Raw genomic sequence first — 26,551 nt, 5'->3', positions numbered from 1 at the left:
GGAGTAAGGGACGAACGCCCATCGAAATCTACAGAGAAATGCAGCCCACTTGTGGGGAAAGGTGTCTCGCATTGAGAAGTGTGAGTTCGCAAAAAGTCGTGAAGACTTGTATGACAATGATGGTGGTTCCACAATTAGCCAGATAGTTCTGCCACAGGGGCATATTAAAGATTGTGCTACCATGGGACCAATGTCTGAAGCAGTGCGGGGACTGTGTGGAAAAAATAGAGTAAGGTACTTAGAATAGTACGTATATTTGTAATTACCTGATTGTACCTTATTTTGGATAATAAAAATAGAGGCAAGGACTTTCTGATTTGCAGTCATATCATTTCTATGCAGTTGTCATCTGCGACCAAGCGGATAATAGAGCAAAGTGCAAGAATCCTTTTGAAGCTGGAAGCTATGTATGACTGTAACGAGGATCAGAAACATTATTCGGTTGACGCTGAAGAAGGAACGAGCAGCTCGACAATACCAGCTCGGCGTGCACGACACATCGGCTGACGTTCTCGGGCTTCGACTGTTTTAGCGGCCTTACAACATCTTGTAAAAAAGTCCTGTTATAGTATTTGTATGCATTCTTATATATGCGGAATAAAGCTTTTGCTGCTACTATTTTCTTTTCTTTACTGACTATCATTGCATGTTAGCTAGAGGCGCAGGACTTGGAAGCAAGACTTTTGTATGCATGTGTAAAAACACTAGGACGTAATTTCCAGCACTGCCAATGAAAAGGCTGGGAATAATGGCACAGCGAAAGGAAACGTTGGAACTAAATAATGGTATGCCATTCTAATTGGTGGCACGCCAATATTCTGAATACACGTGATAACTGACAATGGCTGCAACGGCATTGCCAATTATTATAACCCATTTGCGAAGCCAACGTCGGGCCAAGAATGGCCCGGCATACAATGGCAATATAGGCCCAATGTACTCTCATCGTAGCGCTTCCGAGAGAGATTCCATATTTCTGTTATGTTTGGCCGGTGTGCTGGGCCATGGTTTGTCCAACGACGGTGTCCTACCTTGGACGCATGTTACTTTGCAACCCAGCGAGCGGTTTCGCTTTGCCGAGCCATACTTCAGGTAGTGGATAAAATCTTGCCGCAATGCTGATAGATGGCGCTCGACGATGCCGTCGTCCGCATGCAAGCAGTAACTAGAGATTGGTTGGGGAGGAGACAGTGACAGGTAGGCCGCCCGGCACTTGCATGCCACGGGAGGGTGTTAGGGTTGGCGTCTGACACCACGTGACGAAAGGAATTTCATCCGACCATCTTCGTCGAAATGAGGCGTGACTTCTCCTGCAATGGTTGGAGTCCCGCACCTCGTGCACAAAGAACTTTCTCTCACTCGACCGTCTTCCGCCAGGCCTCGTCGAAATGAAGCGTTTCTTCCTAATTCACCATGACCGTTTCGAGTGTCTACCTGTCTGCCGAAAGCCCCGCATTGTACAGGCCTCTTTTGCTTTTGCGTGTGTGTGTGTGTGTGTGTGTGTGTGTGTGTGTGTGTGTGTGTGTGTGTGTGTGTGTGTGTGTGTGTGTGTGTGTGTGTGTGTGTGTGTGTGTGTGTGTGTGTGTGTGTGTGTGTGTGTGTGTGTGTGTGTGTGTGTGTGTGTGCGTGTGCGAGTTTAGAGAGGCCCCTACCTCGAATTGGACCTAGAAGAGAACTTCCACGAACCCGCATAGCGCAGAATAGGCGGACAGGCGTCTACAGTTCCAGGAGGCGGGACGACTTCTTCCTTTGAGCAGGCTCGCTATAACCAGAGGAGGAGGGGCCCTCTTTCTGTGCCGGTCACGTGACATTGACGGAAGCAAGATCCCGGACACGATAGTACAGAGCCTATTTATGAGGATCGGAATTGTACTTTTAAAGACTTCATGCTCTTCTCATTTTCTTTCACCTCCCTTTGAATAAACCGTGGAAGTTTCGCACTAGAAAATCTTCTCGCCCTTGCTTGGTCGCCATGGTCTACCGGATGCCTGCAGCCCACCGACAACGCCACGCTACTCAATAAGTAACGTCGGTCGAGCTTCGATAGGTAGGCGCCGCTACTTCTCGGCAGCAGTACGATACGCTACCCCGGAGTACGCAACAAGGGTGGCGAATTAGGAAAAAGAAGGAGACGTGGCCTCGTCCAGCTTCGAAGCCCGCGGTGCGTCCAGCGAGCTAACGTATCGGGGCCGTCAGCAAATGGTACAGCAAGATCACTGAAAACGGCAAATTTATGACTATATTGCAACGATATGCCTTTTCACAAGCTGGGTAAATCGCGTGTACCACGTGGAGCCGAAATTCCCAACGTTCACGAAACCCGTGTGGGCCGAGGCTGTAGTGCGGTACATGAAGGAGGTGTGAAGGTGTGTGACTTAGAAAGAGCAGGAAATGTGGCATAGCGGGACGAGGGGTAGAGCCAGCTTCCAGCTTTACCGCGCACAGAAAAACACCATCGATCCACTTCGCATATCGAACAATGTGCCTAGGTGTTCCCTGCTGTTTTGAGTACAGGAAGGAGCACTTCAAACAATCACACATAGAACATTCCACGCTAGCTTAGACTCGGTGCTGTGTTACGCGTGTGACAGCGCCGACGAAACAAGTGCGCAAATTGCATGTACTTGAGCGAGAACAGGTTGGCCCCCCTTGCACGGAGCTATTGCGCACTTCGTGCGAAAAGACGGTGAAGGAGACGCTCCCTTGTACAACAGCTCGCTTTCTTGTGTGTGTTTTGTGTTTGCTTGCCCTGTGTATTTTAAGTATAGCTTCTTTGTTGTGCGCCTTACAGAAGGCTTCCGCATTACCGATAACTTTGATCATGATGTTTATTTATCTAAATAACTTTAAACCGAAGCCACACAGCCTCGTCACAGTGTCATACTGAGCCGGTGAAACAGCCAGCCTATAGTTAAGAGGTCACAACTCGCGTCTCTGTTCATGATGTCAGTACTACTTGTCGGTATCTCGTAGCAATGAACAGCCGAAATCACCTAAAACGTAAAATAAATCAGGAAATATTGCAGTTACTAACATTTCGCAAAGGTTTTCTTTAAGAGTAGTGCAACCTGGCTGGTCCTTGCCACCATTAGGGTAGAAGGGTAGGGTAGGGTACATCGCCAACGGGCCTGTCGACACCCAAGTGGCCCTTGATGGTCTCTTCTCCACCACTTGTATGAATCACGTCAACAAAGCGGGCATCTCCCTGATGGACACATACTGCCTTCCCAGCAAATGAAGGCGCCGCAGGGTCCAGTGCTGCGTACAGTCAGTGGAGCCATTTTAGTACACGCATGCATATACAAAATGAACATTTGGGCACCTGTTTTCATATTCACAGACACATCGCGTTATAATGGCTTTAAATGCAAGGATGCAATCGGTTATGGCGGTATCATGACAGCCATTTTACTATAAGCAGATATGGTTAGATTATCATTCATGTAACGACAGAAAACCAAGATCTACGGATTCGGAAGAAACTTGAGCCACGAAAGCGTAATGGCCTCGCCCTCCTTTCGTGCACCCTCGAGAAAGACAAAAAGGGCAGCAGGAGGCGGGCGCGACGCTGCTGAATAAATGCAATGGTTTCGGCCTCCAAATACCTTTATGATTTTCCTGCCATCCTGTGCCCGCGTCATAGGAGTTACTTGAAGGAATAGCGCTAAAATGATTCAGCGATGCACAAATGACACGCACTGCGTATTTGTGGTAAAAAGCACGCTAGTGACATGGTGCGCGCGAAACGGACACTGGAAGTTATGCTTCGTAACATGCCCAATAATTTATAATTGCACTGAAATCAGTCCAACGTGTGTCGTAAGTAATCATTTTGCAGAGCATGCTGTCGCATGCATGTACATGCCGGTAATGCGCTATATTATTTGTTTCGTGCGCCGCCTGTAGTTGCGAGCGAAGAAACCGGCGACCTGAGCACCGAGGCTGAAGCCCACGACGTGCACCAGCTCTGGCCCCAAGGTGTCGGGATAATGCTTCACGAGCCGTTGGAGCAGCCGAGATGCCTGGCACCCGACTAGTGCCGTCTTCACTACCGCAATTGGGTAGATCCTTCGAGCTCCGCGACGCCAATCCACGATGATCACATTGCAGTCCTCCTGTGTTAAGGCCGAGCATGTATGCTTTAGATTGAGCGAGCGTTTGTTTCCGATAGCAGAACACGTACTTTATCCGTTGCAGAGCATCATACTGGCGCGGAGCAGCTGCATTTGCCAAGACTACTGGTTAGGTAAGACGGAGACGTACAGCGTCAGAACGGCGCAGAATCGCCGGTAGCGGAATGCACCCTACGTTCACATTGCTCACCACATCGCACTGCCAGAGGTGCTGCCAAGTGCCAACTCTCGATAAGCCGCGAAGACAAGGAGATAGCGTTGTATTTTACAACTAGTGCAATGTGCCAAGTATGCACCTATTAAACGCCCACGCAATGCTTGCCTGTGTATGCGAATGCCCGTTTTTGTGTCAGTGTGTGTGTGGGGGGGGGGGGGTACGTGCGTGCGTGCGTGTATGTGTGTGTGTGTGTGTGTGTGTGTGTGTGTGTGTGTGTGTGTGTGTGTGTGTGTGTGTGTGTGTGTGTGTGTGTGTGTGTGTGTGTGTGTGTGTGTGTGTGTGTGTGTGTGTGTGTGTGTGTGTGTGTGTGTGTGTGTGTGTGTGTGTGTGTGTGTGTGTGTGTGTGTGTGTGTGCTCACGAGTGTTTTTCTTTCTGCTATACATTTTTTTCATCACTTTTGTTCATTTTCATTTTTCTTTCTTTCCGTTTTCTTCAAATTTCTCGGCTCGCTTTGAGTTCGCGCTTTCATTTCCTGTGTCAGTTGGTCTTTCACAAAATTAAGCTTTTGACGGTAAAACTTTGCGCTAAAAGTTTTCCAGCCAGACACAGGTGCAACAGACGAGGATGTTAGAGACGAGGGTTTAACAGAAGGGATGTTTCATTATGCTCGACTTGGCGCTTGCCGAACAGAAACAGCCAATTTCTCACAGCCTCTGCTAATGTGCGACCTCTGGCCGTGGTCGACAAAAGCTTTTGAGACGACTGCGAAATGGCGACCTCGAACGCAGCGAGCGTCATTGCAGAGTGCCGCAATGCCCCATTTGGCGGCTCTCTTTCTAATTTGTCTGCAACCAGAGGTCCCAGTGGCAGCAGCGGCGGAAGTCGGCCTGGAAACGATTGGCTCGGAGAGGGTATTTACGTATGAATTCAACGCCGCCGAAGTGGATTCCGCACAGTTCTAGATGCCGAATACCCTAATGTGAACGAGACTGCACATGCGCAGTTTCCGTGCTGAAGGCGACGCCACTTCTTACCACTTACTGTGCTAAGACATAATTATCGGTTTTCAAGAATAAATTAAAAAGTGGGTCTTTACATTTGAAGACACCTTGGATTTGAGAGGCGACAGAAAAGGGAACTGCTGACTAATTTCATTTGTTTGAAAAACTCAGTGTGGGGATTCCTTTTACATGTAGATATAGTCTTCATTCATCGAACACTGAAGTCATGGCCCTGAGCAGGGGCCAAGGTTAAATGCAATGCAGTATCCTCTTTCACAGGCGCTTTTGTAAGACAAGTACATCAGTACACAGTACGCTGTAGGAAATACAGTGAAGGGATACGCAGTGGCATTTCGATTAACTCCAAGTTCGAGATCGCGGCCACTGACAAGGGACTACCTGCACTTCACCCCGCTGCAAGCATACCATTGCAGCTTTGAATGGCGAAGTTTCCTCAAAACATTGCGAGCGTTCAACCGTATCCAGCGGGATACGGTTGAAAGCGTATTGAACGCACATTGCAATGACAGCAGTTACATGCATCTTTCTCGCTATTTGATTATTTCGTTCAGTGTACACAACGACAAGAAAAATTCGCCAGCAAGCACCTTTTCTTGAGGTTCGTACTGGTAATACAACTCAGTGAACCTACCATATCACTTCATCTTGTTGTCCATTCATATAAACGGTCGAACCCAAGCAGATATACATGTTCTTTAGCACAGTGTACCTCACAGAAAATAACTACTTTGGGGGGAGTGTTCTTCTTTGAAGTACTTATTGCGTACTAGATCCGCCAAGCACAAAAAGATATTTGCAGCAGCCATGCCACAAAGGCCACTCGCCAGGGTAGCTCAGTGGTCACGGCATTTGCTGCTCAGCACAACATCGCAGGTTCAAACACGGCAGCAGCGGCCCCATTTAAATGGGGCGGGAGTGCAAGAACGTTCGTCTAACATGCAGTGGATGCACAGTAAAGAACTCCTTGTGGTGGAAATGAGCCCGAAGTCCTCCACGAGAGCGTCCCCATAAGTGACTTTCGGAACGTATATTGGGCCCGTCACTTTGAAGCAAATTCCTTCAAGTTCACGAGAATTGCGCACTTGAAGGAATTTGCTTCAAGGCTCAATTTCTTTCCATATTTGCGCTACACCAGTTATCAGGAGCCCTGGCCCAATGGCCATGAAAAGCACCGCCACTAGTCATCCACTTCCTTTTTTCTAAAATAAGGCACCCTGCTCGCTGATAAGCCACATGATAACGGTGGTATTTAGCAAATGAACGTGACCCAGATTACAAAATATGGGTTCCTCAATTCGTGTTTACGTACCGCGTTCAAGAGGGCGTATTTAAGTTCCAGGACCCATAAAGCGTCTCCGTCGTCCGCCCATCCATGCACCAGAAATATTAAAGGCTTACGACGTTCGAACTGCATGATGTTGAGCGTGTAGTTCTTTTTTTGGTGGTCGAGAACCACTGGTTTGTGCCAATTGGTGCGTGAGTACAGCTTGAAAGTTATAGCCTGGAAATAAGAGGAGTGTGTCAGCAGGCTGTGCTCGTGCCTAAAGCAGCCCACGTAATGGTAACACTTCTTTCTGTGGACATGAGTTGCAAGAAGCATGAACAGAGTACGCGAGTACGCTAGGTGTTTGGATTTCTTTACTGAAAAAAAATGAAATATACAGAGGAATTTCTATCCGTAAAATATCGCACCAGGAATAGGAATCAGCGCTTCATAAAGACGCAGCTTAACGAGTCAGGACCGAACGGGTAAACCTTTATTGACAACGTTTATTACGTTTTTAGGTTTGAGGGGAGCCGCGATACGAGGATAAATCCATGGAGTTGTGGCTCACGCTAGGCATAACACGAGAATGCGCGAGCAGGAAAACAGGACGAAAACGCCCCGACTTGTTGAGCGTGGGGGTTGATGACATGGCTGGAATATTTGTAGGCCTGTGTCGACAATGAACTGTGGGACGCATATGACGTCGCCTGCCCGCACACGTTCTTACGTGCAAATAACGGCATGTAGATCAAGCATGAAGATGTGGTAGCCGTACTCTGAATAAACAAGCTATTTATTAAAGAAATTTGTGCTCAAGAGCAAAATATATTACGCGGTGACGCAGAACGCTAGCGAAACCTACGGTCGTCCCCAGCTTTTGTCACCATCTAGCGTACCAGCTTTTGGAATCAACCCATTACAAACCTAGCGCCATCGTACGTTCTTGAAAAGTGGCAGCCGTCGCGTTTACTTCAAAATATGCTAACCTCCCCACGCACACTGATAGTGTCAATGAAAGAGCGCCGGAATTATTATTTTACCTTTGTTTGCTGGGGCTTTAAGAATATGCTATTCGAAATTTTCGAGACAAACCCTAAAAAGAGTACACTAGTGACTGCACTAATTGTCAGTTAATTATAGCCGCAATGCTTGCGCAGCTGCGTTTACGTCACTCAATTCAACTTTGTACGATTGGCGACCGCCAGAGCTCGCACATTAGTTTTCGAAGCCTCGAAGCTGGAGATACTTATTCTAAACCCCTGAGTAACGCTAGTCCTGGACGAAATGACGTCACTCACAACTTCCAGTCGCCTAATGCAATGTTCTATCTGTTCCACGTCTCTCTTAAGCAAACTTTCATCGGCGTTTCTAAATTCAGCGCTGGAATTTCCCTTCCGCTGGCGACAGTCTTACGGTGCTCCGTGGATGCTACGCAGAAGGGATTTACCAAGCTATGATTTATTACAGGTTGCCAAAATTGATGTGTATGCTACTTTGTGCATTTCGCCTCTGCCGGAATGCGACCGCCTGACCATGCAAATCAAACTCTGGACCTGGTGCGAAGCGTCATTATGTTTGACCAGCTGAGGAGAAGCCAAGAAGCGCTAAACGCTAATACGATGTCAAAGTGGGATAGGTCGCGAAACGTGGTCCTGCCGATGCTACCCAGTGAAGTTTGCTGTCATAATTTTGGTGTGTCGGTAGCCACGGCTTCTTTTCGCATTTCTCTTTTAGGGGCTGCTTTCCTAGCTCCCCGTGCCATCAACAGAAATCCTATGCGAAGGAAGCGTGAGTTTCGTCATGAGATGGCGCTCGACGCCATTGTCTACCAGCCTCTTAGACGGTACCGGCTGCTGAGAGAACTGATATTGAGCCTATGCACGCATTAGAACCCCACCTGCAAGCGTGTGCAGCGCGATCACGCATCATACCGGTCAACATACGGGTGCTAGACACTTTGCCTTGAGGCCATATAGGCACGTGTACTTGTTTATCTTTTTCGGGAGACCACTTTTCACCGGTTAACAAATGCGAAACGCTTTCGCTGACCCACCGTGCTTCCTTAGTCGCTATAGTGTTGGGATGCTAAGCCCGAGGTCGCGGTATCGAATCCCGGCCACGGCAGCCGTATTTCAATGAGGGCGAAGTGCGAAAAAACCTGTGTACTTAGATTTAGGTTCACGTTAAAGGACTGCAGGTGGTCCAGATTTCCTAAGCCTCCCACTGCGGTGCTCCTCATAATCACGTCATGGTGTTGGCACGTAAAGCCCTGCAATTATTTCTTTTTACATTCTCGTTCAAAGGAGGATTCTCCTGCATGTATCGGTATTTTTTATCGGTATCTGTTGTCTGCTGTCGCCGCACTTTGTGGAATCTGACTTCTTGCGCGACGCCAATTGTCTAGTATTTCTGGAAGACACGCGGCCAGCGATTATTATGGTATCATTGATGACTCATGTACAAAACTTAACGTGCTTGAGTCCGTTGATCAGATTTTCGACGATTACCGACTGTGTTCGCCGCTGTCGCCGTTTATCGCCGTTCTAGTGGGCGCAGGTTCGCCCTATGAAGACTCAGTTTCGTCATTCACAGTTTTGCTACTGCGTTCTTTACCGCCACTACTACGTTTGTGGAAGTACCCTCGCGTTTATGTACCAGACTCTCACCTGTAAAGCCGTGAAACAAGTTCGAACTGCGAAGACACCAACGCCGTTCCAGATCACCGAGCTAGCCCCAGACTACGAAACCAGGTCCCAGGGTAAGCACATCTTCACCAGAGGACCGGGAAGTGCACGGCCACGACAGCATCAACAACTACCGCCTCTGTGCCACTTTCGCCGATTGTGTTGCAGCAGCCCAGAACTCACCAGCATTCCGCGAATCATTATTTGAGGACCCGGATAGCTGGCCCTAGACGTATAAAGGATTGCTACATTTAACTGGAAAAGTGACGACAAGCCGCGCCATATATTCCTTTCATTAGTAGACGCAGCCAGGACGTGGTTCGAGAATCAAGCAACCACCTTGACAACGTAGAACCTGTTGCGGCGCGGCCTCCTAGAGACCTCGATCGTTCTGCGCAAAACGCGAGCCCAAGCTCAACTGGGAACCCGAGGACAACTGCTCACTGAGACCATCGCCATTTTCCCGTAAGAGGTGACCTGTCTTTTCCGTCACGCCAACCCTGAAATGTCGGAAAAAACAAAAGTCCGCTTGCTGATGCGGGGCGTAAAGCAATAACTTTTCGCCGGACTGATCAGCTACCCGCCAAATACCGTTGCTAAGCTTTTCACAGGGGCAACGACGATTCAGCAAATTATATAATTGCGCGCTAGGCCATATCCTCGCAAAGTGCTCACGCCGCAGTGTGAAATCCGTCACTGGGCTCCAGCGCTCTCTAAGTGATCACCAGGACCATTATGCGTGAAGAACTGCGCAAGATATTACCTCGGTCACTGACATGGCCAACGATGAACTTCGACGGTCACTGGGACTTTCCGAAGTGCAGCTCGAATCGCCACCTCCAGTGCCGCAAGCGATGACTAACGCCGGCGTAGCGCGCCGTCAAGGTCTCCATCCGTGTCCATGGCAGTGCCCCGTAACGCCGCAATTCCGTCGTAGGGCACCGGCAAGTCGCCCACCCGCCTGTCGCTCAGCGCAACTACCCAAGGTAGATAGACGTATGGCGCGCTCCAGACCCCCGCCCGCTCTGCTATCACAACGGAGAAGCGGCCGCTGTCTATCCCCGATGCCTTCACCGCAAATGGGGACTGCGAAGGTTCGCCTTTATCGAGCTGCGTCAACAGCTTGGCGAGCGACCGCATGACATCGCCGCAACGCTGTGGAGATCGTGACACCTTCGCCAGGACGCTAATTGTCGCCGCAGGGCCGACCGGAGCAGGATGTCGGCATTCCACAAGCCCATATCCGAGAAACTAAAAGCAGGATCCAACGGAGATCCGGTTGCTGTTGGCCGAAATGCCGAAGAGGCTTCGCCGCAGGCGACGACGCTTCAACATCCTACACCACAACATAGCCACGACAAGCCGCCATCAAGACGAAGCCGCGACTACGCCGTCTGCAGAAGACCTGACGACGCAACAACGGTACGATGGGACGCAGCCGTGATACGAAGCCGCGACGTAATTGTTACGGAAGAAAAAGGACCACCGGCCTCGACTTGCTTCTCAATCTCCACGGACGCACCGTTCTCGTAGACACTGGAGCCAACTACACCATCATCAGTGGATTACTATTCGTCTATTCGCCAAGCTCCAGAAAGTCAAGACTGTATGGGACAGCCCTCAAATTTGGTCAGCCGGCGGACACCTGGTAACGCTGAGTGGTATCTGCACGGCAAGAATAACTGGACCTACCTTGCGACATTCGTTGTCCTCTAACAATGTTCCCGAGACATAATTCTCGTCATGGTTGAAACACGTTGGCGGGCTAATTGGTTAGAATCCATGGTAGAGCGTAGAAGCGCGACTGAAAGAGGATCTAGAAACAGATACACAGACGCAGCGCTTCACTTTCAACTATAAAAAAAAAATAAATAGCCTATCTTTTCCTTACGCTCTCGGATCTGAACCATTAACCGAGTTTAGGGAATACAAATATCTTGGCGTCACAATAACTCATAACCTGCACTGGAACATTCACATTTCTAACGTATGTGACTCAGCCTTTCGTAAACTCTGTCTTCTACGTCATAAACTAAAACAAGCTCCCGCTGAAACTAAACTTTTAGCCTACACATCAATAATAAGGCCAAAACTGGAGTATGCCTGCATAGTGTGGGACCCTTACACAAAAACGAACATTGGTGCACTAGAAAGAGTACAGCGTAAAGCAATCAGATTTATTTTTTCGAAATACCGTATGACTGATTCCCCGACAGCAATAATGAGACAACATGGCATTCAGACATTGGAAATACGAAGAAAAATACAACGGCTGAAATTTCTTTTTCTTCTTAAAAATAATCTCCTCGCCCTCACTCCTGAGCCTTATGTAACGCCAATGGCAGCACGCCGAACACGTCATCGTCATGCTGACTCTCTAACTCCCTATAATGCCAGAACTAACATTTTTAAATATTCTTTTTTCCCACGCACTATAACCGATTGGAATAATTTACCTCAGTCGCTACTAAACAGTACTGATTCCATTGACCGTTTGAACTACTGATTTCATTTTTTTTTTCCTTCTCATTGCTTAAAATTGTACTGACGGTTCATTTGTACATTTACTCTTCACTTTGTTTTGGGAATTGTTTGGTTACAAGACCGAGTGTTCTTTTTACCCATTTGGTTCTCGCAGCTGGTGGACTCCATTGCTATTGTGCACACTAATTTGGTCCTTTTGTTCTTACGTCTGCAAATGCAATTATTCTGTATTTTGTATGCCCCTCCTGCCTGGGCCTCAATGAGGCCTGCAGTATTGTATAAATAAATAAATAAATAAATAGAATTTATTTTCGCACGCATCGATAAATATATGCCGTACGAGCGGAAACAAACGTGACAGCAATAAAGAACGTTCGGTGGTAGACTTGATTAACCCTTGCACACATGCAAGGGTTCATCGTAATCCTTGCACACGTGTACGGTTCATCGAAATGCACCACTGAATGTTCTTTCTGCTACCACGTTCGTTTCCGCTGGTACGGCATAAATTTATCGATGCGTGCGAAAATAACTTCTATAGTTGAAAGTGAAGCGCTGTGTCTGTGTATCTGTTTCTTTCTACGTCCTCGTTCAGTTGCACTTCTATACTCTACCATGGTATCTCGGCATGGACTTCCTGAACCAAGCACACGCAATCAACTTAGGGTCGAAGTCAATAACGCTGTCCTTAGGCCAAGTGACGCCATTGGAGACGAGTTCCAATCAGAGTGCCTTGAGTGTACTTGAGGACCAAGTTATTCTGCCTCGCGCCAGCATTACGATTTGCGTCGGGGCAGAAATAGCCAAAGTCTTGGAAGCCAAAATAGAGAACGACCAACACCTACTACTCGACCATGAAGTCGGCACCGCGAGGGGTATCGTCCAGTTGCGCAGAGCACAAGCGGAGGTCATGGCAACAAACTTCAGCCAGGAGTATGAACACCTGAACAAAGGCACAAATATCGCAAGCAATGAGGAAGTTGATACGCGCGGTACGTCGACGCGCTGAACGCCACGCCATCAAAAGCGACAAGGCGGAGCACTGGACTCTTTACAAACGCCTTGACGCCGCGTACCGTCGTTATGCCAGGCAGCGCCGCAACCAGAGCTGGCAGAGTCTCTGCCTCTCCTTGGAGGACACTCACGACAAAGCTCGCCCCTGGCGCATCCTCTCCGCCCTTCTCAGTCCCAAGATCCCCCGCCGCCCTGCACTCTCCATCGCAGTGGCTCAGGGTTTGAGTGCCGAGCAGTTATCTGAGCTGTTCGCGGATACGTTCGCTCCGCCGTCTGTGTGCCCTGTCACAGCCGCCGTCGAACTTCCGCCGCACAACATTCTTGAACGCCTCGCTCCTATGCGCTATTTCCCAACGAGCGCAATTCTGGGGCATGTAGAAGTGCTGTGTTCTGCTGAGTTCACACTCAGCGAGTTGCGCATCGTCTTGAATAGGCACAAACGCCGCTCCGCTCGCGGTTACGACGGCGTTACTCATCAAGCGCTCAGGAACATTGACGCAGCTCAGCTTCCCTCACTTCTCGAGGTTTTCAACTACGTCTGGCGCAGCGGCATCATTCCCGCCGTCTGGAAAGATGCGATCGTCGTCCCCATTCTCAGCCTCGAAACCAGCCTCGAACATCAACTCCTACCGCCCTGTATCGTTAACCTCAGTACCCGGCAAAACAATGGAGTCCATCGCGTTGTACCGCCTTGAATGGATTGCCTCCGCCGACTCCGCCGAATAGATTGCCTCCGCCGACTGCTGATTCCCTCGCGGACGTTGTCGCTACTCTCGAGCAAGCTGCAAGCCGCCACGAAGCCGCATACCTGGTGCTACTCGATGTGGAACGCGCGTTTGACGGCCTCCCGCACGGCACCATCATCCAAGCCCTTCGCGATCTGCGTATCACCGGCCGCCTACTGGACTATGTGTCGGCCTTTCTTAGCGACTGAACACTCAGAGTGCGTGTTGGCGACGCGCTCAGCCCCTCCCCCCCCCCCGTAGCGTGACCTCTGGTGTTTCTCAGGGCAGTGTCCTCATCCTCAGTCCTCAGGCAGTGTCCTTTCTCTTCAACTTGGCGCTGGCAAGGCTCTCTGATTTCATCCCGAAGCTGACAGCCGTCGAAGTCCGTGTGGCGATTTACGCCGACGATATCGCTCTTTTCGCTTGCGGGCCCACGGACTACGGCTACCAAGTGCGTCATTCCAGTCGGCGATCAACGCCGTGGACGAATACCTCACCTGCGTGGGGCTTCAGCTCTCGGCGTCAATAACCGAGGCGCTAATGATCCACCCCCGTGCTGGCCGTGCACGCTTCGAAGTGCCCACTCTCTCGCTGCGCGGAAGCCCCCTCCCGTGGCAGAGAAAAGTTCGCTACTTGGGCCTCCACATAGACTGCCGACTGAACTTTAATGCGGCCACCACACAGCTCTGCAGGGACTCGAGGAAACTTCCAGGCGCCGCACGCTCCCTGCTCGCCCGTGGCTGCACACCGCACCTTGCGCTCCGAGTTTATAACTCCATTGCAACTTCGCGAGCGCTCTACGCACTCCCACTCACCAACGCCAGTGCAGCCAACTGGAGGGCCGTCAATGTCTAACACCGCACCGCAGTTCGCCAGATGTACGCGCTTCCTCGCTTCTCGCAAGTGGGGGCAACTCTCGCCGAAGCGGGAAACTGTCCGACCTCACTTCGTGCGAGGAAACAGGCGCTTCACCACATCGAGCGTCTGCAACGGTCGCCACAGGGTCAGCGTCTCGTGTGCCGCCTCCACACCCTCGAGGGCTCGGGCATGGGTCAGCATGCCACCGATTTCAGCACTCGCATCGCGTCTCTGCCGCAACTCCTCCCCCTGCCGCCATCGCCGCACGCTTCCCCGCTGCTTGACGTTAACATCACCGTCCCGGGCGTCAAGAGCAACCGCCGAACAGCACTATGTGCCATGCAGCAGGAGACGGCTGCATTGATCCACGAACACCTACGCGCCCGACTCCTAGTCTACACTGACGGCTCCGTTTCCAGTGATGGTTCCGCTGCTGCCGCGTGCACGGCATCGGACATTTTTGCATCCCGACAGTGCCGTCTCCGTTTCCCTGCCTCATCGACAGTCGCCGAACTCGCGGCCATCTACCTTGCGGCTGACTTTCTTCACCAGTCCGGTGTTTCGCCTGCTGCGATCCTGACAGACTCGCGCGCGGCTGTGTGCATGCTGCGGAAAGACTATGCCGGTCTTCCACTTGTGCAGCCCATGGGATCCAAACTGCGCCATCTCGTCAATCAGAGCTGCGACTTGGTACTGCAGTGGGTCCCCGCGCACGGAAACGAAGCAGCCGACGCCCTTGCAAAGCAAGCTCTCTCGGCTCGCTTCCCCCTCACCAGCTTCGTCACCCGCTTCGACGTGGCCAAGACGGCTATACTGCGCACCCTCCACGCGCATCATGCGGACCCGCTCGTGGCGGTAGGTACGCCAACACCCTCTAGAGAACTTAAGGCCTTCTGGCTGACCCTCTCCCCTTGAGCTACGTCACGCAGAAGAGGCCAACATAGAAGTTCCGTGCAGCGCACTGCGAAGCTACTAGCGGCGCGCACGTGTTAAAAATAAGCGCGGAAGATATACAATAGTTAACCCCGGCTATTCGAAGAAGACCGAGGCGACGACGGCGGCGACAGCAATTCGATTAGTTCCAGGAGCCCTGCCGCTCCTGGAATAGCTTCGGGAATAAACAAGTCCCGGCATGCTCAGCCATGCAGCTGCATGCTTCCGAACGCACATTTTTTTTCTAGACGTGACCAGTGCATGCAGTCTCAACACTTGTGCTGTGCTTGCGATTGTGTGTACCGCGAGTCTTCGTTGCCCCGGAATGTGGAGTGCCATGCCAAGATATGCCTAATAAGTGCGGCGTACCCAATGGCCGGAGCAATTACAAATCGGGGGAGAAAAATCACGTCTTCAAGTTTCCGCAAGATGAAGAAGCCCAGAGTGCCTGGATTAGGGCGATACCACGTGCAGATTTCATTGTATCGCCGCGCTCCAGCGTAAGAAGTTCAGCACTTCTTTAAATAGTTACTTTTGAAAAATACGGGAAGGCTAATTGCTCAATCACAGAAGGTTCCTTTAAATCAGGAATGTTAGAATAAAATTTAGAACAACTTTTAACTTCCTTCTAGGTTTCTGAACTTCACGACATTGAGGCCGACGACCTTACAAGGCACACCGTCACTGCACCACTCTCACGCCTGCGTCTTCGTCCAGGCGCAGTCCCATCAGAGTTTCCTCAATGTCCACCTTATCTTTCGAAGCCAAGCACCTCGAGGGAGGATTCTGATTCCAAGCGCATGCGTCTTGAAGCTGCTTCTTTAAAGAAAGCGTGTGAAGCGTCTGCTGAAACCTTCCGCGAGGAGAAGGAAGCAGATAATATTCCAAACCTAGAAGACCTGATGCAATTTATAACAAGCAAAATGTCTACATTCAGGAAGAGGAATTTACTAATCTGCCAAACAAACGTCGTTTAGTCACTGACCTCACGCTTGAACTGCTCGTCAGTGATGATTCCTCAGAGTTCAACGCTTGCGAGGATGGACATAAATGTCAATTTGTGTTAAGGCAACTTTTGCGGTGTAGCACGAATATTTTATTGAAGAACTACTGCTGCAAGATGAATGACAAAATATTGAATGGCAATGCTAATGCAAGGAAGAGAAAAGCTGGAACTCTGCGCAATAAGGCAGCTGTTTCCTTGTAAATAGCTGCACGAATGTTTTATATTCCGTTTCTATACTTATTTGAGTTGTTGTAAATTAGCGCACTGTGGTAATTAGTGCGTCCACAGCGAAATTATTCATTTAAGCATAATCTAGATTGCAATAAGTACATGTGTCCCCAATTAAATTGTTCATACGCAGTTGTGAAGCTAATGGAGTGCGTTACGTTCATCATTGCCGCGCCATAAAAACCATAGATACAGAAATACGGAAAGAAATTTTTTTATGGATTCAATTTATTTGAAGTAATAGGTATAATGGGTGGGGTATAATAAATATTAATAATTATTATAATGCACAAACAACGTACATTACAAAGACGACAAAGCGCGACGCTATAAAAAGCTGCTGGAATCAATACCAGCACATGCTTTACAAAGCTGTTTTGTATCTGTGCCTCTAAATAAATGCTTTGTAAGGTGCCTGCTGCTCATTCAGCAGTTTAGACTGAAGAAAAAGTGTGGAGTGGTCAGTAAAAGCATAAGGCTGCTAGGTGAACCAAGCCGCGATCCCTTCATTCAACCCGTATCCCCGAGCGTGCCGATGGCCTCTTCTCCATGACGTCACTCGCCAAGCACTCAGGCCTTCTTCTCTAGGAGGTGTTGGGTACGCCCCCTCGCCTCCTCTCCCGCGCCCTTCTCTCCCGCTGGGACCGCTCCTTTCTCCTGCGGCTGCGCGTCGGCTGCTACAGCACGGCCACCAGATTGCACAGACTGCACGGAACAGGCAGCCCCACATGTGCGGAATGCGGCGAAGAAGAGACACTCGAGCACCTCCTGCTGCGTTCCCCATCCTTCGATGTTGAGCGCACTGCGCTTTGTGCATCATATCGTCGCGTGGGACTGCTTTGCGACACGGAGGGAGCTCTTCTCTTTCCCGCAGCCCACGCCTCCATCGCCAAAAGAGTGCTTGATGCCCTCCTTGACTTTTGTTGCGAAACACAGCTGAGAGCGCGGCTGTAAGCCCCGCATTGCTTCTTCTTCAACCTTCTTGTCATTTTTTTCCAGCTCTCTTTCATTCTCTCTCCGATCTTTTTCTCCCCACTGCCCTTACCCTGTGCAGTGCTGTTTAGGCGTCCTCCTTTGAGAGACAGTTACGGCACTGCACTTCTCTCTTCCTCTCATCCTAAAATCACTACACACACACACACACACACAGGAAGTTGCCGCCACCAGCGATGCATTTGTTCTCTCGGATTCTACCGAACCTACAACGAAGGTACGTGTTCCTGAACCAGCTTTTGATATTAGTCAGAATCTTACCAGGCATAACAAAGAAAATCTCGAGGGTCTCATCCAGAAATTTAGGGACTGCTTTTCGTCCTCATCAAGGATACGGCAAGAAAGCCTTGCTAAGCGTCCCATAACCGGCAATCCATCCGGCCACGCTATCAAAGCACGTACCGAGTTTTTGCAAGAGAGCGAGAGGCCATGGAGAAACAAGTCGACAAAATGCTGCACGAAGAAATCATCCAATCATCGAACAGCCCATGGGCATTTCATGTTTTCTTGGCGAAAAAGAATGATGAAACTCTGCATTCTTGCGTCCATTACCGTCGCCACAACAAATTCACGAAGAAAGACGTATAGCCCCTTCCAGGGATAGACGGCACACTGAACCGACTGTGTAATGCCAAATACTTTTGTGCGGTCGGACCTCAAGGCGGGCTACTGGCAAATTGAAGTCGACGAGAGAGATCAAGAGAAAAGCACTTTTATCCCTCCGCACCGCGTCTATGAATTCAGGGTCATGCCATTCGGTCTTTGCTCGGCTCCCGCAATGTTTCAGTGCGTAAGGGACACTACAATCCTGCCTCATCTACTCGGAATACATTGTCGCTATTTCAGCAAGTTTAGAAGAGCACTTGAGACGTCTTGAAACAGTATTCGAGACAAGAAAATCTTCCGGAGTGACGTTGAAACACGAAAAGTGTCACTTTGCGCACGAAGAGTTGCTGTTCCTGGGCCATGTCATCAGCAAGTCTGGAGTATGCACAGACCTGCAGAAGACAGCTGCCATCGCAAAGTTCCAGCAGCCTATCGATAAGAAGGCAGTGCGCAGATCCCTTGTCATGTGTGCCTACTCCAGGCGCTTTGTCAAGGACTTTTCACGCATCGCGAAGCCGCTGACACATATAAATGTGATGTCGTGTTCAAGTGCGAAACGCCACCGGTACTTGCTCACTTCGACGAGGACGCCGATACAGAAATTCACACTGACGCCAGTAGCGTAGCCCTTGGTGCCGTCCTAGTCCATAGGAATGACGGACTTGGACGGGTGGTAGCTTACGCTAGCTGGTCGTTGCCAAAAGCGAAATTTAATTATTGTATGACCGAAAAGGAATGCCTTGCCATCATTTGGGCTACAGCAAGGAAGGAACGAAAAACTGTAGAAGGAAGGCACGGAGATTAACCAGATTAGCTTAACCGGCTTGCTACCCTACACATGGGAGCGGGAGGGGGGTGATGAAAGATGGGAGAAGAGATAGAGAGCACATAACAGGACACACACATCGTTAGTTACAGTCTGTCACTCTTGCGCGATACGTCACATCACTGTCACAGCCGCTTGTCCAAGCCCGTCTCCTTCATAAACCGAAGTAGTCCCTTCGTCGCCTTCAGCTGCGATGTATTCTGTCGGCGATATGTGAAAATAGCTGCAACTGACAATGGTCTATTGCCAAGGTGCGCTAGAACGGAGCATAGGGACTGTCTCTGAACATTACATTCAGGACAGTCGCATAGAATGTGCTCCAGCGTCTCCTCGCAAAGACAGGGATTGCAGAGAGCGTTGTGGGCCATTCCAATGCGAAACGATTAAGATTTCGTGAAGGCCACCCCTAGCCATAAGCGATAAAGCAGGGTGGCCTCACTTCGGTGGAGCCCAGTTGGCACACAGAGATGCATCAAAGCGGCCAGGTCGTATTGACGATTGCTCCGGTTGGTCTGGCTGCTTGGTGTGCACCATAGAGAGAGATCGTGATCTCCCGTGCAAGTACTCGAAGTCTGCTGGCTGCGTCGGACCGTGAAAGTGGTATGGCCTCGCCCTGTGTGTTTTGAAGAGCTGCCCGAGCGGCTTTATCGGCGTCTTCCTTTCCTATGACGCCACAGTGACATGGCAGCCACTGAAACGTCACGTGATGTCCTTTTTCATGTGATGTATGGAGTAGGCATCCAATATAGAGCACGAGCTGTTCGAATGGCCCGCGATGCAGAGCTGATAGCACAGATTGTAGGGCTGCCTTTGAGTCACTCAAAATTGACCATTGTCGAAGTGGTTCCCGATTGACGAAACAAAGTGCAGCGCGAAGAGCAGCTAGTTCTGCAGATGTCAATGTCGTTGGGTGGTCAGTCCTAAAGCTGATGGTAATAGCTCTTGCTGGGACGACCACAGCACCGGACGAACACTGGATGTTTGTGGAACCATCAGTATAATTATGTGCACTGTCCGCGTACCTCTCGTGCAGAAGCAGAGACAGTTGTTTCAGCACAGGCGACGACAGCTGAGACTTTTTCCCGATTCCTGGTATGCTGAGATGGACTGTGGGGCTGACAAGACACCAAGGGGGTATCGATTGTTTAGATGCCGCGGTGAAGCCCGAGGGAAGTTTATCATTGTACTTGACGAGAGTTTTAGAGAAGGATGCTTGGTGCCTGTCTGAAGGTAGTGTTGCAAGGTGGTGATAGGGAGCACGTGCAAAATGTCTGATGTGCGTTCTCAGGGCTTCTACCGTGATGCGAGTTTGCATTGGATGGTCCCGAGCAATCGCAATAGTTGCCTCTGTTAACGTGCATCTGGGCAAACCAAGGCAAACTCTGAGTGCTTGAGATTGTGCTGCCTGCAGAACACGAATATTTGCCTTGCAGGTGTTGTTCAGTACAGGTAGACTATATCTTAAAAACCGAGAAAGAGAGCTCTGTAGAGTTTCAGTATTGCGTCTACTGACATCCCCCACGTTATTCCTGTCAAGTATCTAAACAACTGGGAGGTTGCTGTCAGGCGCCGTTTCATCTATGCCACGTGCGGGCTCCAACAGAGGTATTGGTCGATAATTACGCCAAGAAATCTGTGGATGCTGACATAGGAAATGGTCCGCCCATTGATTGAGATGACATAAGGCGTCATTGGTTTGCGAGTAAATGCCACTAGTGCACATTTTTCTGGTGATACGCTGAAACCTTGTTCACACAAGTAGCTAGCTCGCTGTCAAAGTAGCCGCTCTTTGAAGCCGTGCACGTATCTGAGGACGTGTGACTGCCGAAGTCCAGATACAGATGTCGTCTGCGTATATCGAAATTTTGGTTGTAGTTGACAAGTAGTCAGCAAGCCCTATAAGAGCGAGGTTGAATAGCGTCGGGCTGAGAGCACCGCCTTGAGGAAGGCCTCTGCTGGTATAGCGTCGCGTAGTTGGGCCATCGTCAGTTAACACATAGAATGATCTTGCAGATAGGTAACTTGGAATCCACAAAAATACTAAAATACTCGACCACTTGGGCCAACCATCACAAATGCGTCGAGAATAGCCTCATGTAATACGTTATCGTATGCCCCTTTCACATCTAAGAATAAAGCTGCAGATAAACGTTTACGGGACCTTTCGTGCTAGACATTTTAAACGAGATCAACTACATTTTCGATGGAAGAGCGGTCACGTCGGAAACCAGCCATGGAATTTGGATAAATCTTCTAGTGTTCAAGGTACCATTTCAGGCGGCCAAGGATCATCCGTTCCATTATCTTTCCTACACAGCTTGCCAATGCTGTAGCGCGAGTAACAACAACAGACGCAGTAGGTGCAAGCAATGGAATGGTTTATTGAAGATAGCGTGGCTGCTTTTATTCTGTACAAACCAGTAGGTGCATGGCGCGCGATAGACGGGCTTGCAATGACGCGATACGGCACTTCCTCCCCTTTAGAAGCCTAGCCTGTCGGGTGGTGTCCTTGTACGCCTAGAACGCCCAGGAAGTCCTAAGCCCGCCGGTACACTTGAGGTTGCTTCACTGGCAGCCTGAGATGTACCAAGTGGTCCGTCTGACGATGGTTCAGCGTCTTCCACTGCAGAGGGTTTATTACTCTCTGTGACTTGGTTGTCTCTGGGTCGAGTTGCGTAGAATTTTTGCTTTACTTCATCCGCTGCGAGTCGTGGCAGTACTTGGTCCACGTGACGGCGCTGCACCCTTCCTGTGGTTTCCACTGTGACCATACGCCTACCTTTTGTTGACGTCACCGTGCCGGGTAACCATCTCTGGCAAGCCTGATTGTACTGCCGCGACCAAACAGGCGCTCCCGGTGAAAATACTTGTGGCAACGGTGCCGGGGGTCTGCTCACCGTGGAATCCCGTGCCACCTCTTCCTCTGGAAAATGTGCGTTTAGGCGGGTCCTGGGTTGACAACCCAGCAACATCTCCGCGGGCGACTTGCCATCTCGAGTCTATGTTGCCCTGTAGCGTAGCAAGAACTTGGAAATACGACTGAGCAGACTTCCATCATTATTTTTCTTGATACCTTCCTTAATGGTGCGCACTGCACGCTCCGCCAATCCATTTGACTGCGGATAGTATGGAGCGGAGGTTACATGATACACATTTTCATCTTTGAAAAATCAGTCACTGAAGGGCTAAATTGTGGCCCATTGTCGGAAACGACTGCATGGGGCAGACCAAAAGCACGAAGATCCCTCGCAGCACTTCGACTGTAGTTTCTGCACTTGCTGTTTCAAGGGGTACAGCCTCTATCCATTTCGTTTCCGCATCTACCACCACCAAGATCATGTGATCTTCCACTGGCACTGCATAGTCGATATGCAGGCGAGACCAACATTTGTTGGCTTTCGGCCATCTTGAAGGGACCTGTACCGCTGGCATGGGCCAACATTGCACGCATTGCTGGCAGCTTTGTACCAGCTTGTCTATGTCGTGGTCCAATCCGGGATACCAAAACATCGTACAGGCCGGGCGCTTCATTGCAGTCATGCCTGGGTGGGTGTCGTGAAGTTCTCTCGGAATAAGTGCCCGCAAGGTGTCGAGCAAAACTACGCGATGACCCCAGTATATTAGTCCTTTACTCACAGTGAGTTCGTATCTTCGGGTGAAGTACGGCTGAAGGCACTGTTGCTCCGGCCCCAGCTGGTTTGGCCAACCACGAAGGATCCACGTCTTCACCTGTCGGAGAAGCATATCCTCGCTCGTGCTGTCTGCCAACTGCTCTGCGCTAAGAGAAAAATCTCTCAAAGCTTGCGCATGTAGCACATATTCGACGGGATCATATTCACCAGGGTGCCCTTGCTCCGGCAGCGGCAAACGGCTCAAAGCATCGCCATTCGCGTGTAATGGTCCTTTCCGGCATTCTATGTCATACTGATACGCTGATAAAAGGAGCGCCAATGCTGTATCCTGGCGGCCATCTGAGGAATCGGTTTCTCGGGATGGAACAGCCCTGTCAACGGCTTGTGATCTGTTATCAAACAAAATTTATTACCGAAAAGATAGTCTCTGCACCTTGTCACACCGAAAACTAGGGCGAGCGCTCCCTTTTCCAGTTGCGAGTAATTTCGCTCCGCCGGCGTCAAGGTTCTAGAGCGAAAAGCTATCGGACAGTCTTCGCCGTTGATGCGGTGGGACAGGACTGCGCCCAAGCCGACCGATGAGGCTTCGCGTTCCAGTCGGAAGGGTTTTCGCGGGTCATAGTGAACCAGAAATCAAGCCTTGCCTAAGGCACTCTTTGCTTCTCTAAATGCGCTGTCCTGGGACGGCCTCCATTGCCACAACACCCCCTTTGCCAGCAAGCGATATAGGGGAGCCAGCGTCGTTGACAAGTTGGGCAAGAATTTAGCATAATAAGTAACCAAACCCAAGAACGATTTCAGCTGGCTTACCGATGTTGGCTTCGGCGCGGCCAGTACCGCCTCGAGGCTATCATGCAGAGGATGAAGACCTTCGGCATCGATGCTGTACCCCAGAAACGACGCTTGTGCTTCCCTAAACCGGCACTTGGCTTTGTTCAACTTCAGGTAGTGTTCACACCTGCCGCAGTACCGCAGTACACCTGCCGCAGTACCGATGTGTCGTTTTCATTTTCCGCCACAATGATGTCGTCGAGGTACACTTGAACATTCGGCAAACCTTGCAAAATCGATCCCATGCGTCGCTGGAACAAGGCGGCGGCTGAAGCAATTCCAAATGCTAGGCGATTGTAGCAGTAAAGGCCCCGGTGTGTGTTGAGTACCGCCATCTTTCTAGCTTCGTCGTCCAGCGGCAGCTGATTGTACGCATTGCGTAGGTCCAGAGTGCTGAAGACTTCGAGTCCCGAAAGTGCCGCAAATATGTCTTCAACTTTGGGCAGGGGATACTGTTCCAAGTGAGACGCCGGGCTAACTGTTAACTTGAAATCGCCGCACAATCGTATATCGCCGTTCTTTTCTGCTACCGGAACCGCCGGTGTTGCCCAATCTGAAATGCTTATCGACGAAAGCACTCCGTCTTGCACAAGACGGTCGATCTCCGCCGAAACCTTGGAGCGCATGGCATTAGGCACTGTACGTGCCTTACAGAAACGTGGGCGGGCTCCTTCTTTGGCTGTTGCAAGGGGGGCCCTTGAAACAGCCAAGCTTGTTGTCGAAAACATCCGAAAATTCATCGAGCAGAAGCGTCATCTTGATATCACGAAGAAAATTTACACTTGAGGTGGTTCTAGTGTCCCAGAAGGACACAGCCGCCTTACAGAAGGCCTCTATCGTGTTCCGGCCGCAGAGCAGCGGTCCGTTACATGCCACCACGATTGGCGTGCTGTTCAAAACAGTCGATCCAGACTGAACTCTCATGGTTATCTCGCCGACAACTGGCAATGGCCCGAGGAAGCATGTTAAGCGGAGCGACTTTTTTCCAGTGCCGCCCACCATTTGCGATGTTTCTTAAATATGTTTTTCGGTATGACGCTGACCGGAGAATCCGTGTCTAGAATCATTCGGAATTTCCGGCCCTGCCATGTCAACTCTTCCTCGAGAGGCTTCAACGTAGCTCTGTCGGCGGAGCTGTGAGCGGCAAGAGCAAGCAACATTTCTTCTTCATTCTCATCTTCCATTTCCTCGACGGCAAAGGCACCGCGTTCTCGAGGGCGGCCATGCTGCAAACCTTCGCCAGATGACCTTTCCTGCCGCAATGGTGGCACTTGTTCTTTCGATGACGGCACATGTGTGTTGCGTGGGGGCCGCCGCAACGCTCACATGAATCGTTGTTCTTTGCAGTGTTCCCCTTCGTCCACGGTCGTCGTCCTCGCTGCGACTGTAGAACACTGATGCTGGTTCCCGTAGTCACTGGGTCTGCTTCTCGCATGTCACGAACGTCGTCTAGCGCCTTCTCTAAAGCTATAGCAAGTTCTTCTGCTTCCTCAAAAGTTAGCTTCTTCCGCGTTAATAGGCAGCGTCGTGCGTCATCGTCTCTGATTCCGCATACTATGCGGTCTCGCAGCATACGGTGCAGCGAGTTGCCGTAGTTGCAACTTTACACCAGTCTCCGAAGGTCGGCAATGTATTCCCGAACGCTCTCTCCGTTCCTTTGCTTGCGCATGAAGAACGAGAAACTCGCCGCTATTTCATTACCTTGGGGATTGTAATGTTCCTCAAGGTATTCAACGACTTCATCGTAAGTCTGGATGTTAACCGGCACGATTGGAAGGCGTCCTTGCAACATGCGCACGACATCATTGCTCAATGAAGACACCAGCAGAGCTCGGCGTTTGGCCGTGTCGGTAATTCCATCGCCCTGAAAATAAGCTTCGAGCCGTATCCTGTACCTGCTCCAGATGCTCAACGTCTCGTCGAAAACCGGCGGGCGAGATGCCATCATTCGTTCCTGTCAGTCGCTGACCATGCTCACAAGAAATCCCACCCTCGTCGCCACTGCTGTAGCGCGAGTAACAACAGACGCAGTAGGCGCAAGCAGTGGAATAGTTTATTGAAGATAGCGCGGCTTCTTTCATTCTTTACAAATCAGTAGGTGCATGAGCGCTTCGTGATGCGATAGGCGGGCTTGCAATGACGCGATACGGCAGCCAACGCTATTGGGCGGTAAGAGGTGTGCTCTAGCGGGGATTTGCCCTACTTCAAGATTGGCACCAGGCGGCTCACTTTCCATTCGTCAGGAACATTTCCCCCCTGACATGAGGTGTTGTAGGGACTCAAGAATGCTCTCCGTGCGGATTCTCCGACATAGCACAAGGCTCGGTATGATATACCATCTGCACCCGGAGATGATGAGCGCCTGCAGAGGGCTAGTGCCGCCTTGAGCTCCTCCATTGTAAAAGGAAGGTCCATGCCGCAGTCACGAGAATGGGAGACGTCATCTCGGGCTGGAGAATCTGGACGTGTCGCTTGGTCTGCCATCCGCGCACAAAAATCTTCTGAAACACCGATGTCCTGCCGCCCTTGGAAAAGCGCGAGCTCCTTGAATGAAAAACGCTGTTCCGGAAGGCAACACAGACGTTGCACCGTTTTCCAAATGTGAGACAGTGGCTTGCGGGGGTCGAGTGTCTGGCAAAACGTTGCCCAACGTTCCGACGCTAATCTATCCATAAGACGCTGAATTTTCTTTTGCATCCTCCTGGCTGCCCTAATGTCATGGATTGATTTTGTACGCCGATATCGACGTTCCGCCCGGCGACGAAGTAATCGAAGTCGCTCTAATTCTATGTCGAAGTCGTTTCGCGTGTGAGATCGTCCGCATGCGAGTGGCTTTTTGCATCGTATTTTTATATGTTTGCTCTAACCCAGAGGGTAGGCCCTCGCGGCAGGCATCTTCCATATCAGATTTAAAGTTGGCCCATTGAATCGTCCGAATGGTATTCCGTGGGCCAGATATAGACAAGCCTTTGATGTTCAGATAGGTGGGAATGTGATCACTCCCATGTGTCTCAATATCTGGAAACCACTTCACACATCTGGCGAGAGAGTTGGAAACGAAAGCAAGGTCGAGGCAGCTGCCGTATGTAACGCCTAGAAGAAAGGTGGCGCTGCCATCGTTCAAGAGAGTTAGGCCATAGTTGTAGGCGGT

The 26,551-nt window shown here is 50.3% G+C and overlaps 2 protein-coding genes and 1 pseudogene across 6 annotated transcripts in view; 1 reads left to right on the top strand and 2 right to left on the bottom strand.

Annotated features, from left to right (window-relative positions):
- The window catches only part of LOC142587369 (lipase member I-like), a 151,200-nt gene extending 150,595 nt beyond the window's left edge, over positions 1 to 605 (top strand). The window contains exon 9 of one of the 2 annotated variants that reach the window (XR_012829502.1): positions 343 to 605. The gene's annotated coding sequence lies outside the window, so the exon portion shown is untranslated. The remainder of the gene's footprint in view (positions 1 to 342) is intronic. The other variant, XM_075698319.1, reaches the window with a different exon arrangement.
- The window catches only part of LOC142587370 (inactive pancreatic lipase-related protein 1-like), a 102,668-nt gene that overhangs the window by 17,952 nt on the left and 58,165 nt on the right, over positions 1 to 26,551 (bottom strand). For 2 of the 4 annotated variants that reach the window (XM_075698322.1, XM_075698320.1), the window contains exons 3-4: positions 3,930 to 4,115; positions 3,035 to 3,258 (exon numbers count right to left, since the gene is read on the bottom strand). In XM_075698322.1, coding sequence (XP_075554437.1) covers positions 3,181 to 3,258; positions 3,930 to 4,115 — 264 coding nt within the window. In that variant the 3' untranslated portion in view covers positions 3,035 to 3,180. Of the gene's footprint in view, positions 1 to 2,634; positions 3,259 to 3,929; positions 4,116 to 26,551 lie in introns of those variants that run through there. The other 2 variants (XM_075698321.1, XR_012829503.1) reach the window with 2 other exon arrangements.
- LOC142588984 (uncharacterized) lies at positions 21,376 to 23,735 on the bottom strand (annotated as a pseudogene).

Source organism: Dermacentor variabilis, chromosome 7, assembly GCF_050947875.1.
Source record: "Dermacentor variabilis isolate Ectoservices chromosome 7, ASM5094787v1, whole genome shotgun sequence".
Classification (NCBI taxonomy): Eukaryota; Metazoa; Arthropoda; class Arachnida; order Ixodida; family Ixodidae; genus Dermacentor; species Dermacentor variabilis.
The sequence above is the reverse complement of the archived record's forward strand: the minus strand, read 5'-3'. Positions and strand labels throughout refer to the sequence as shown.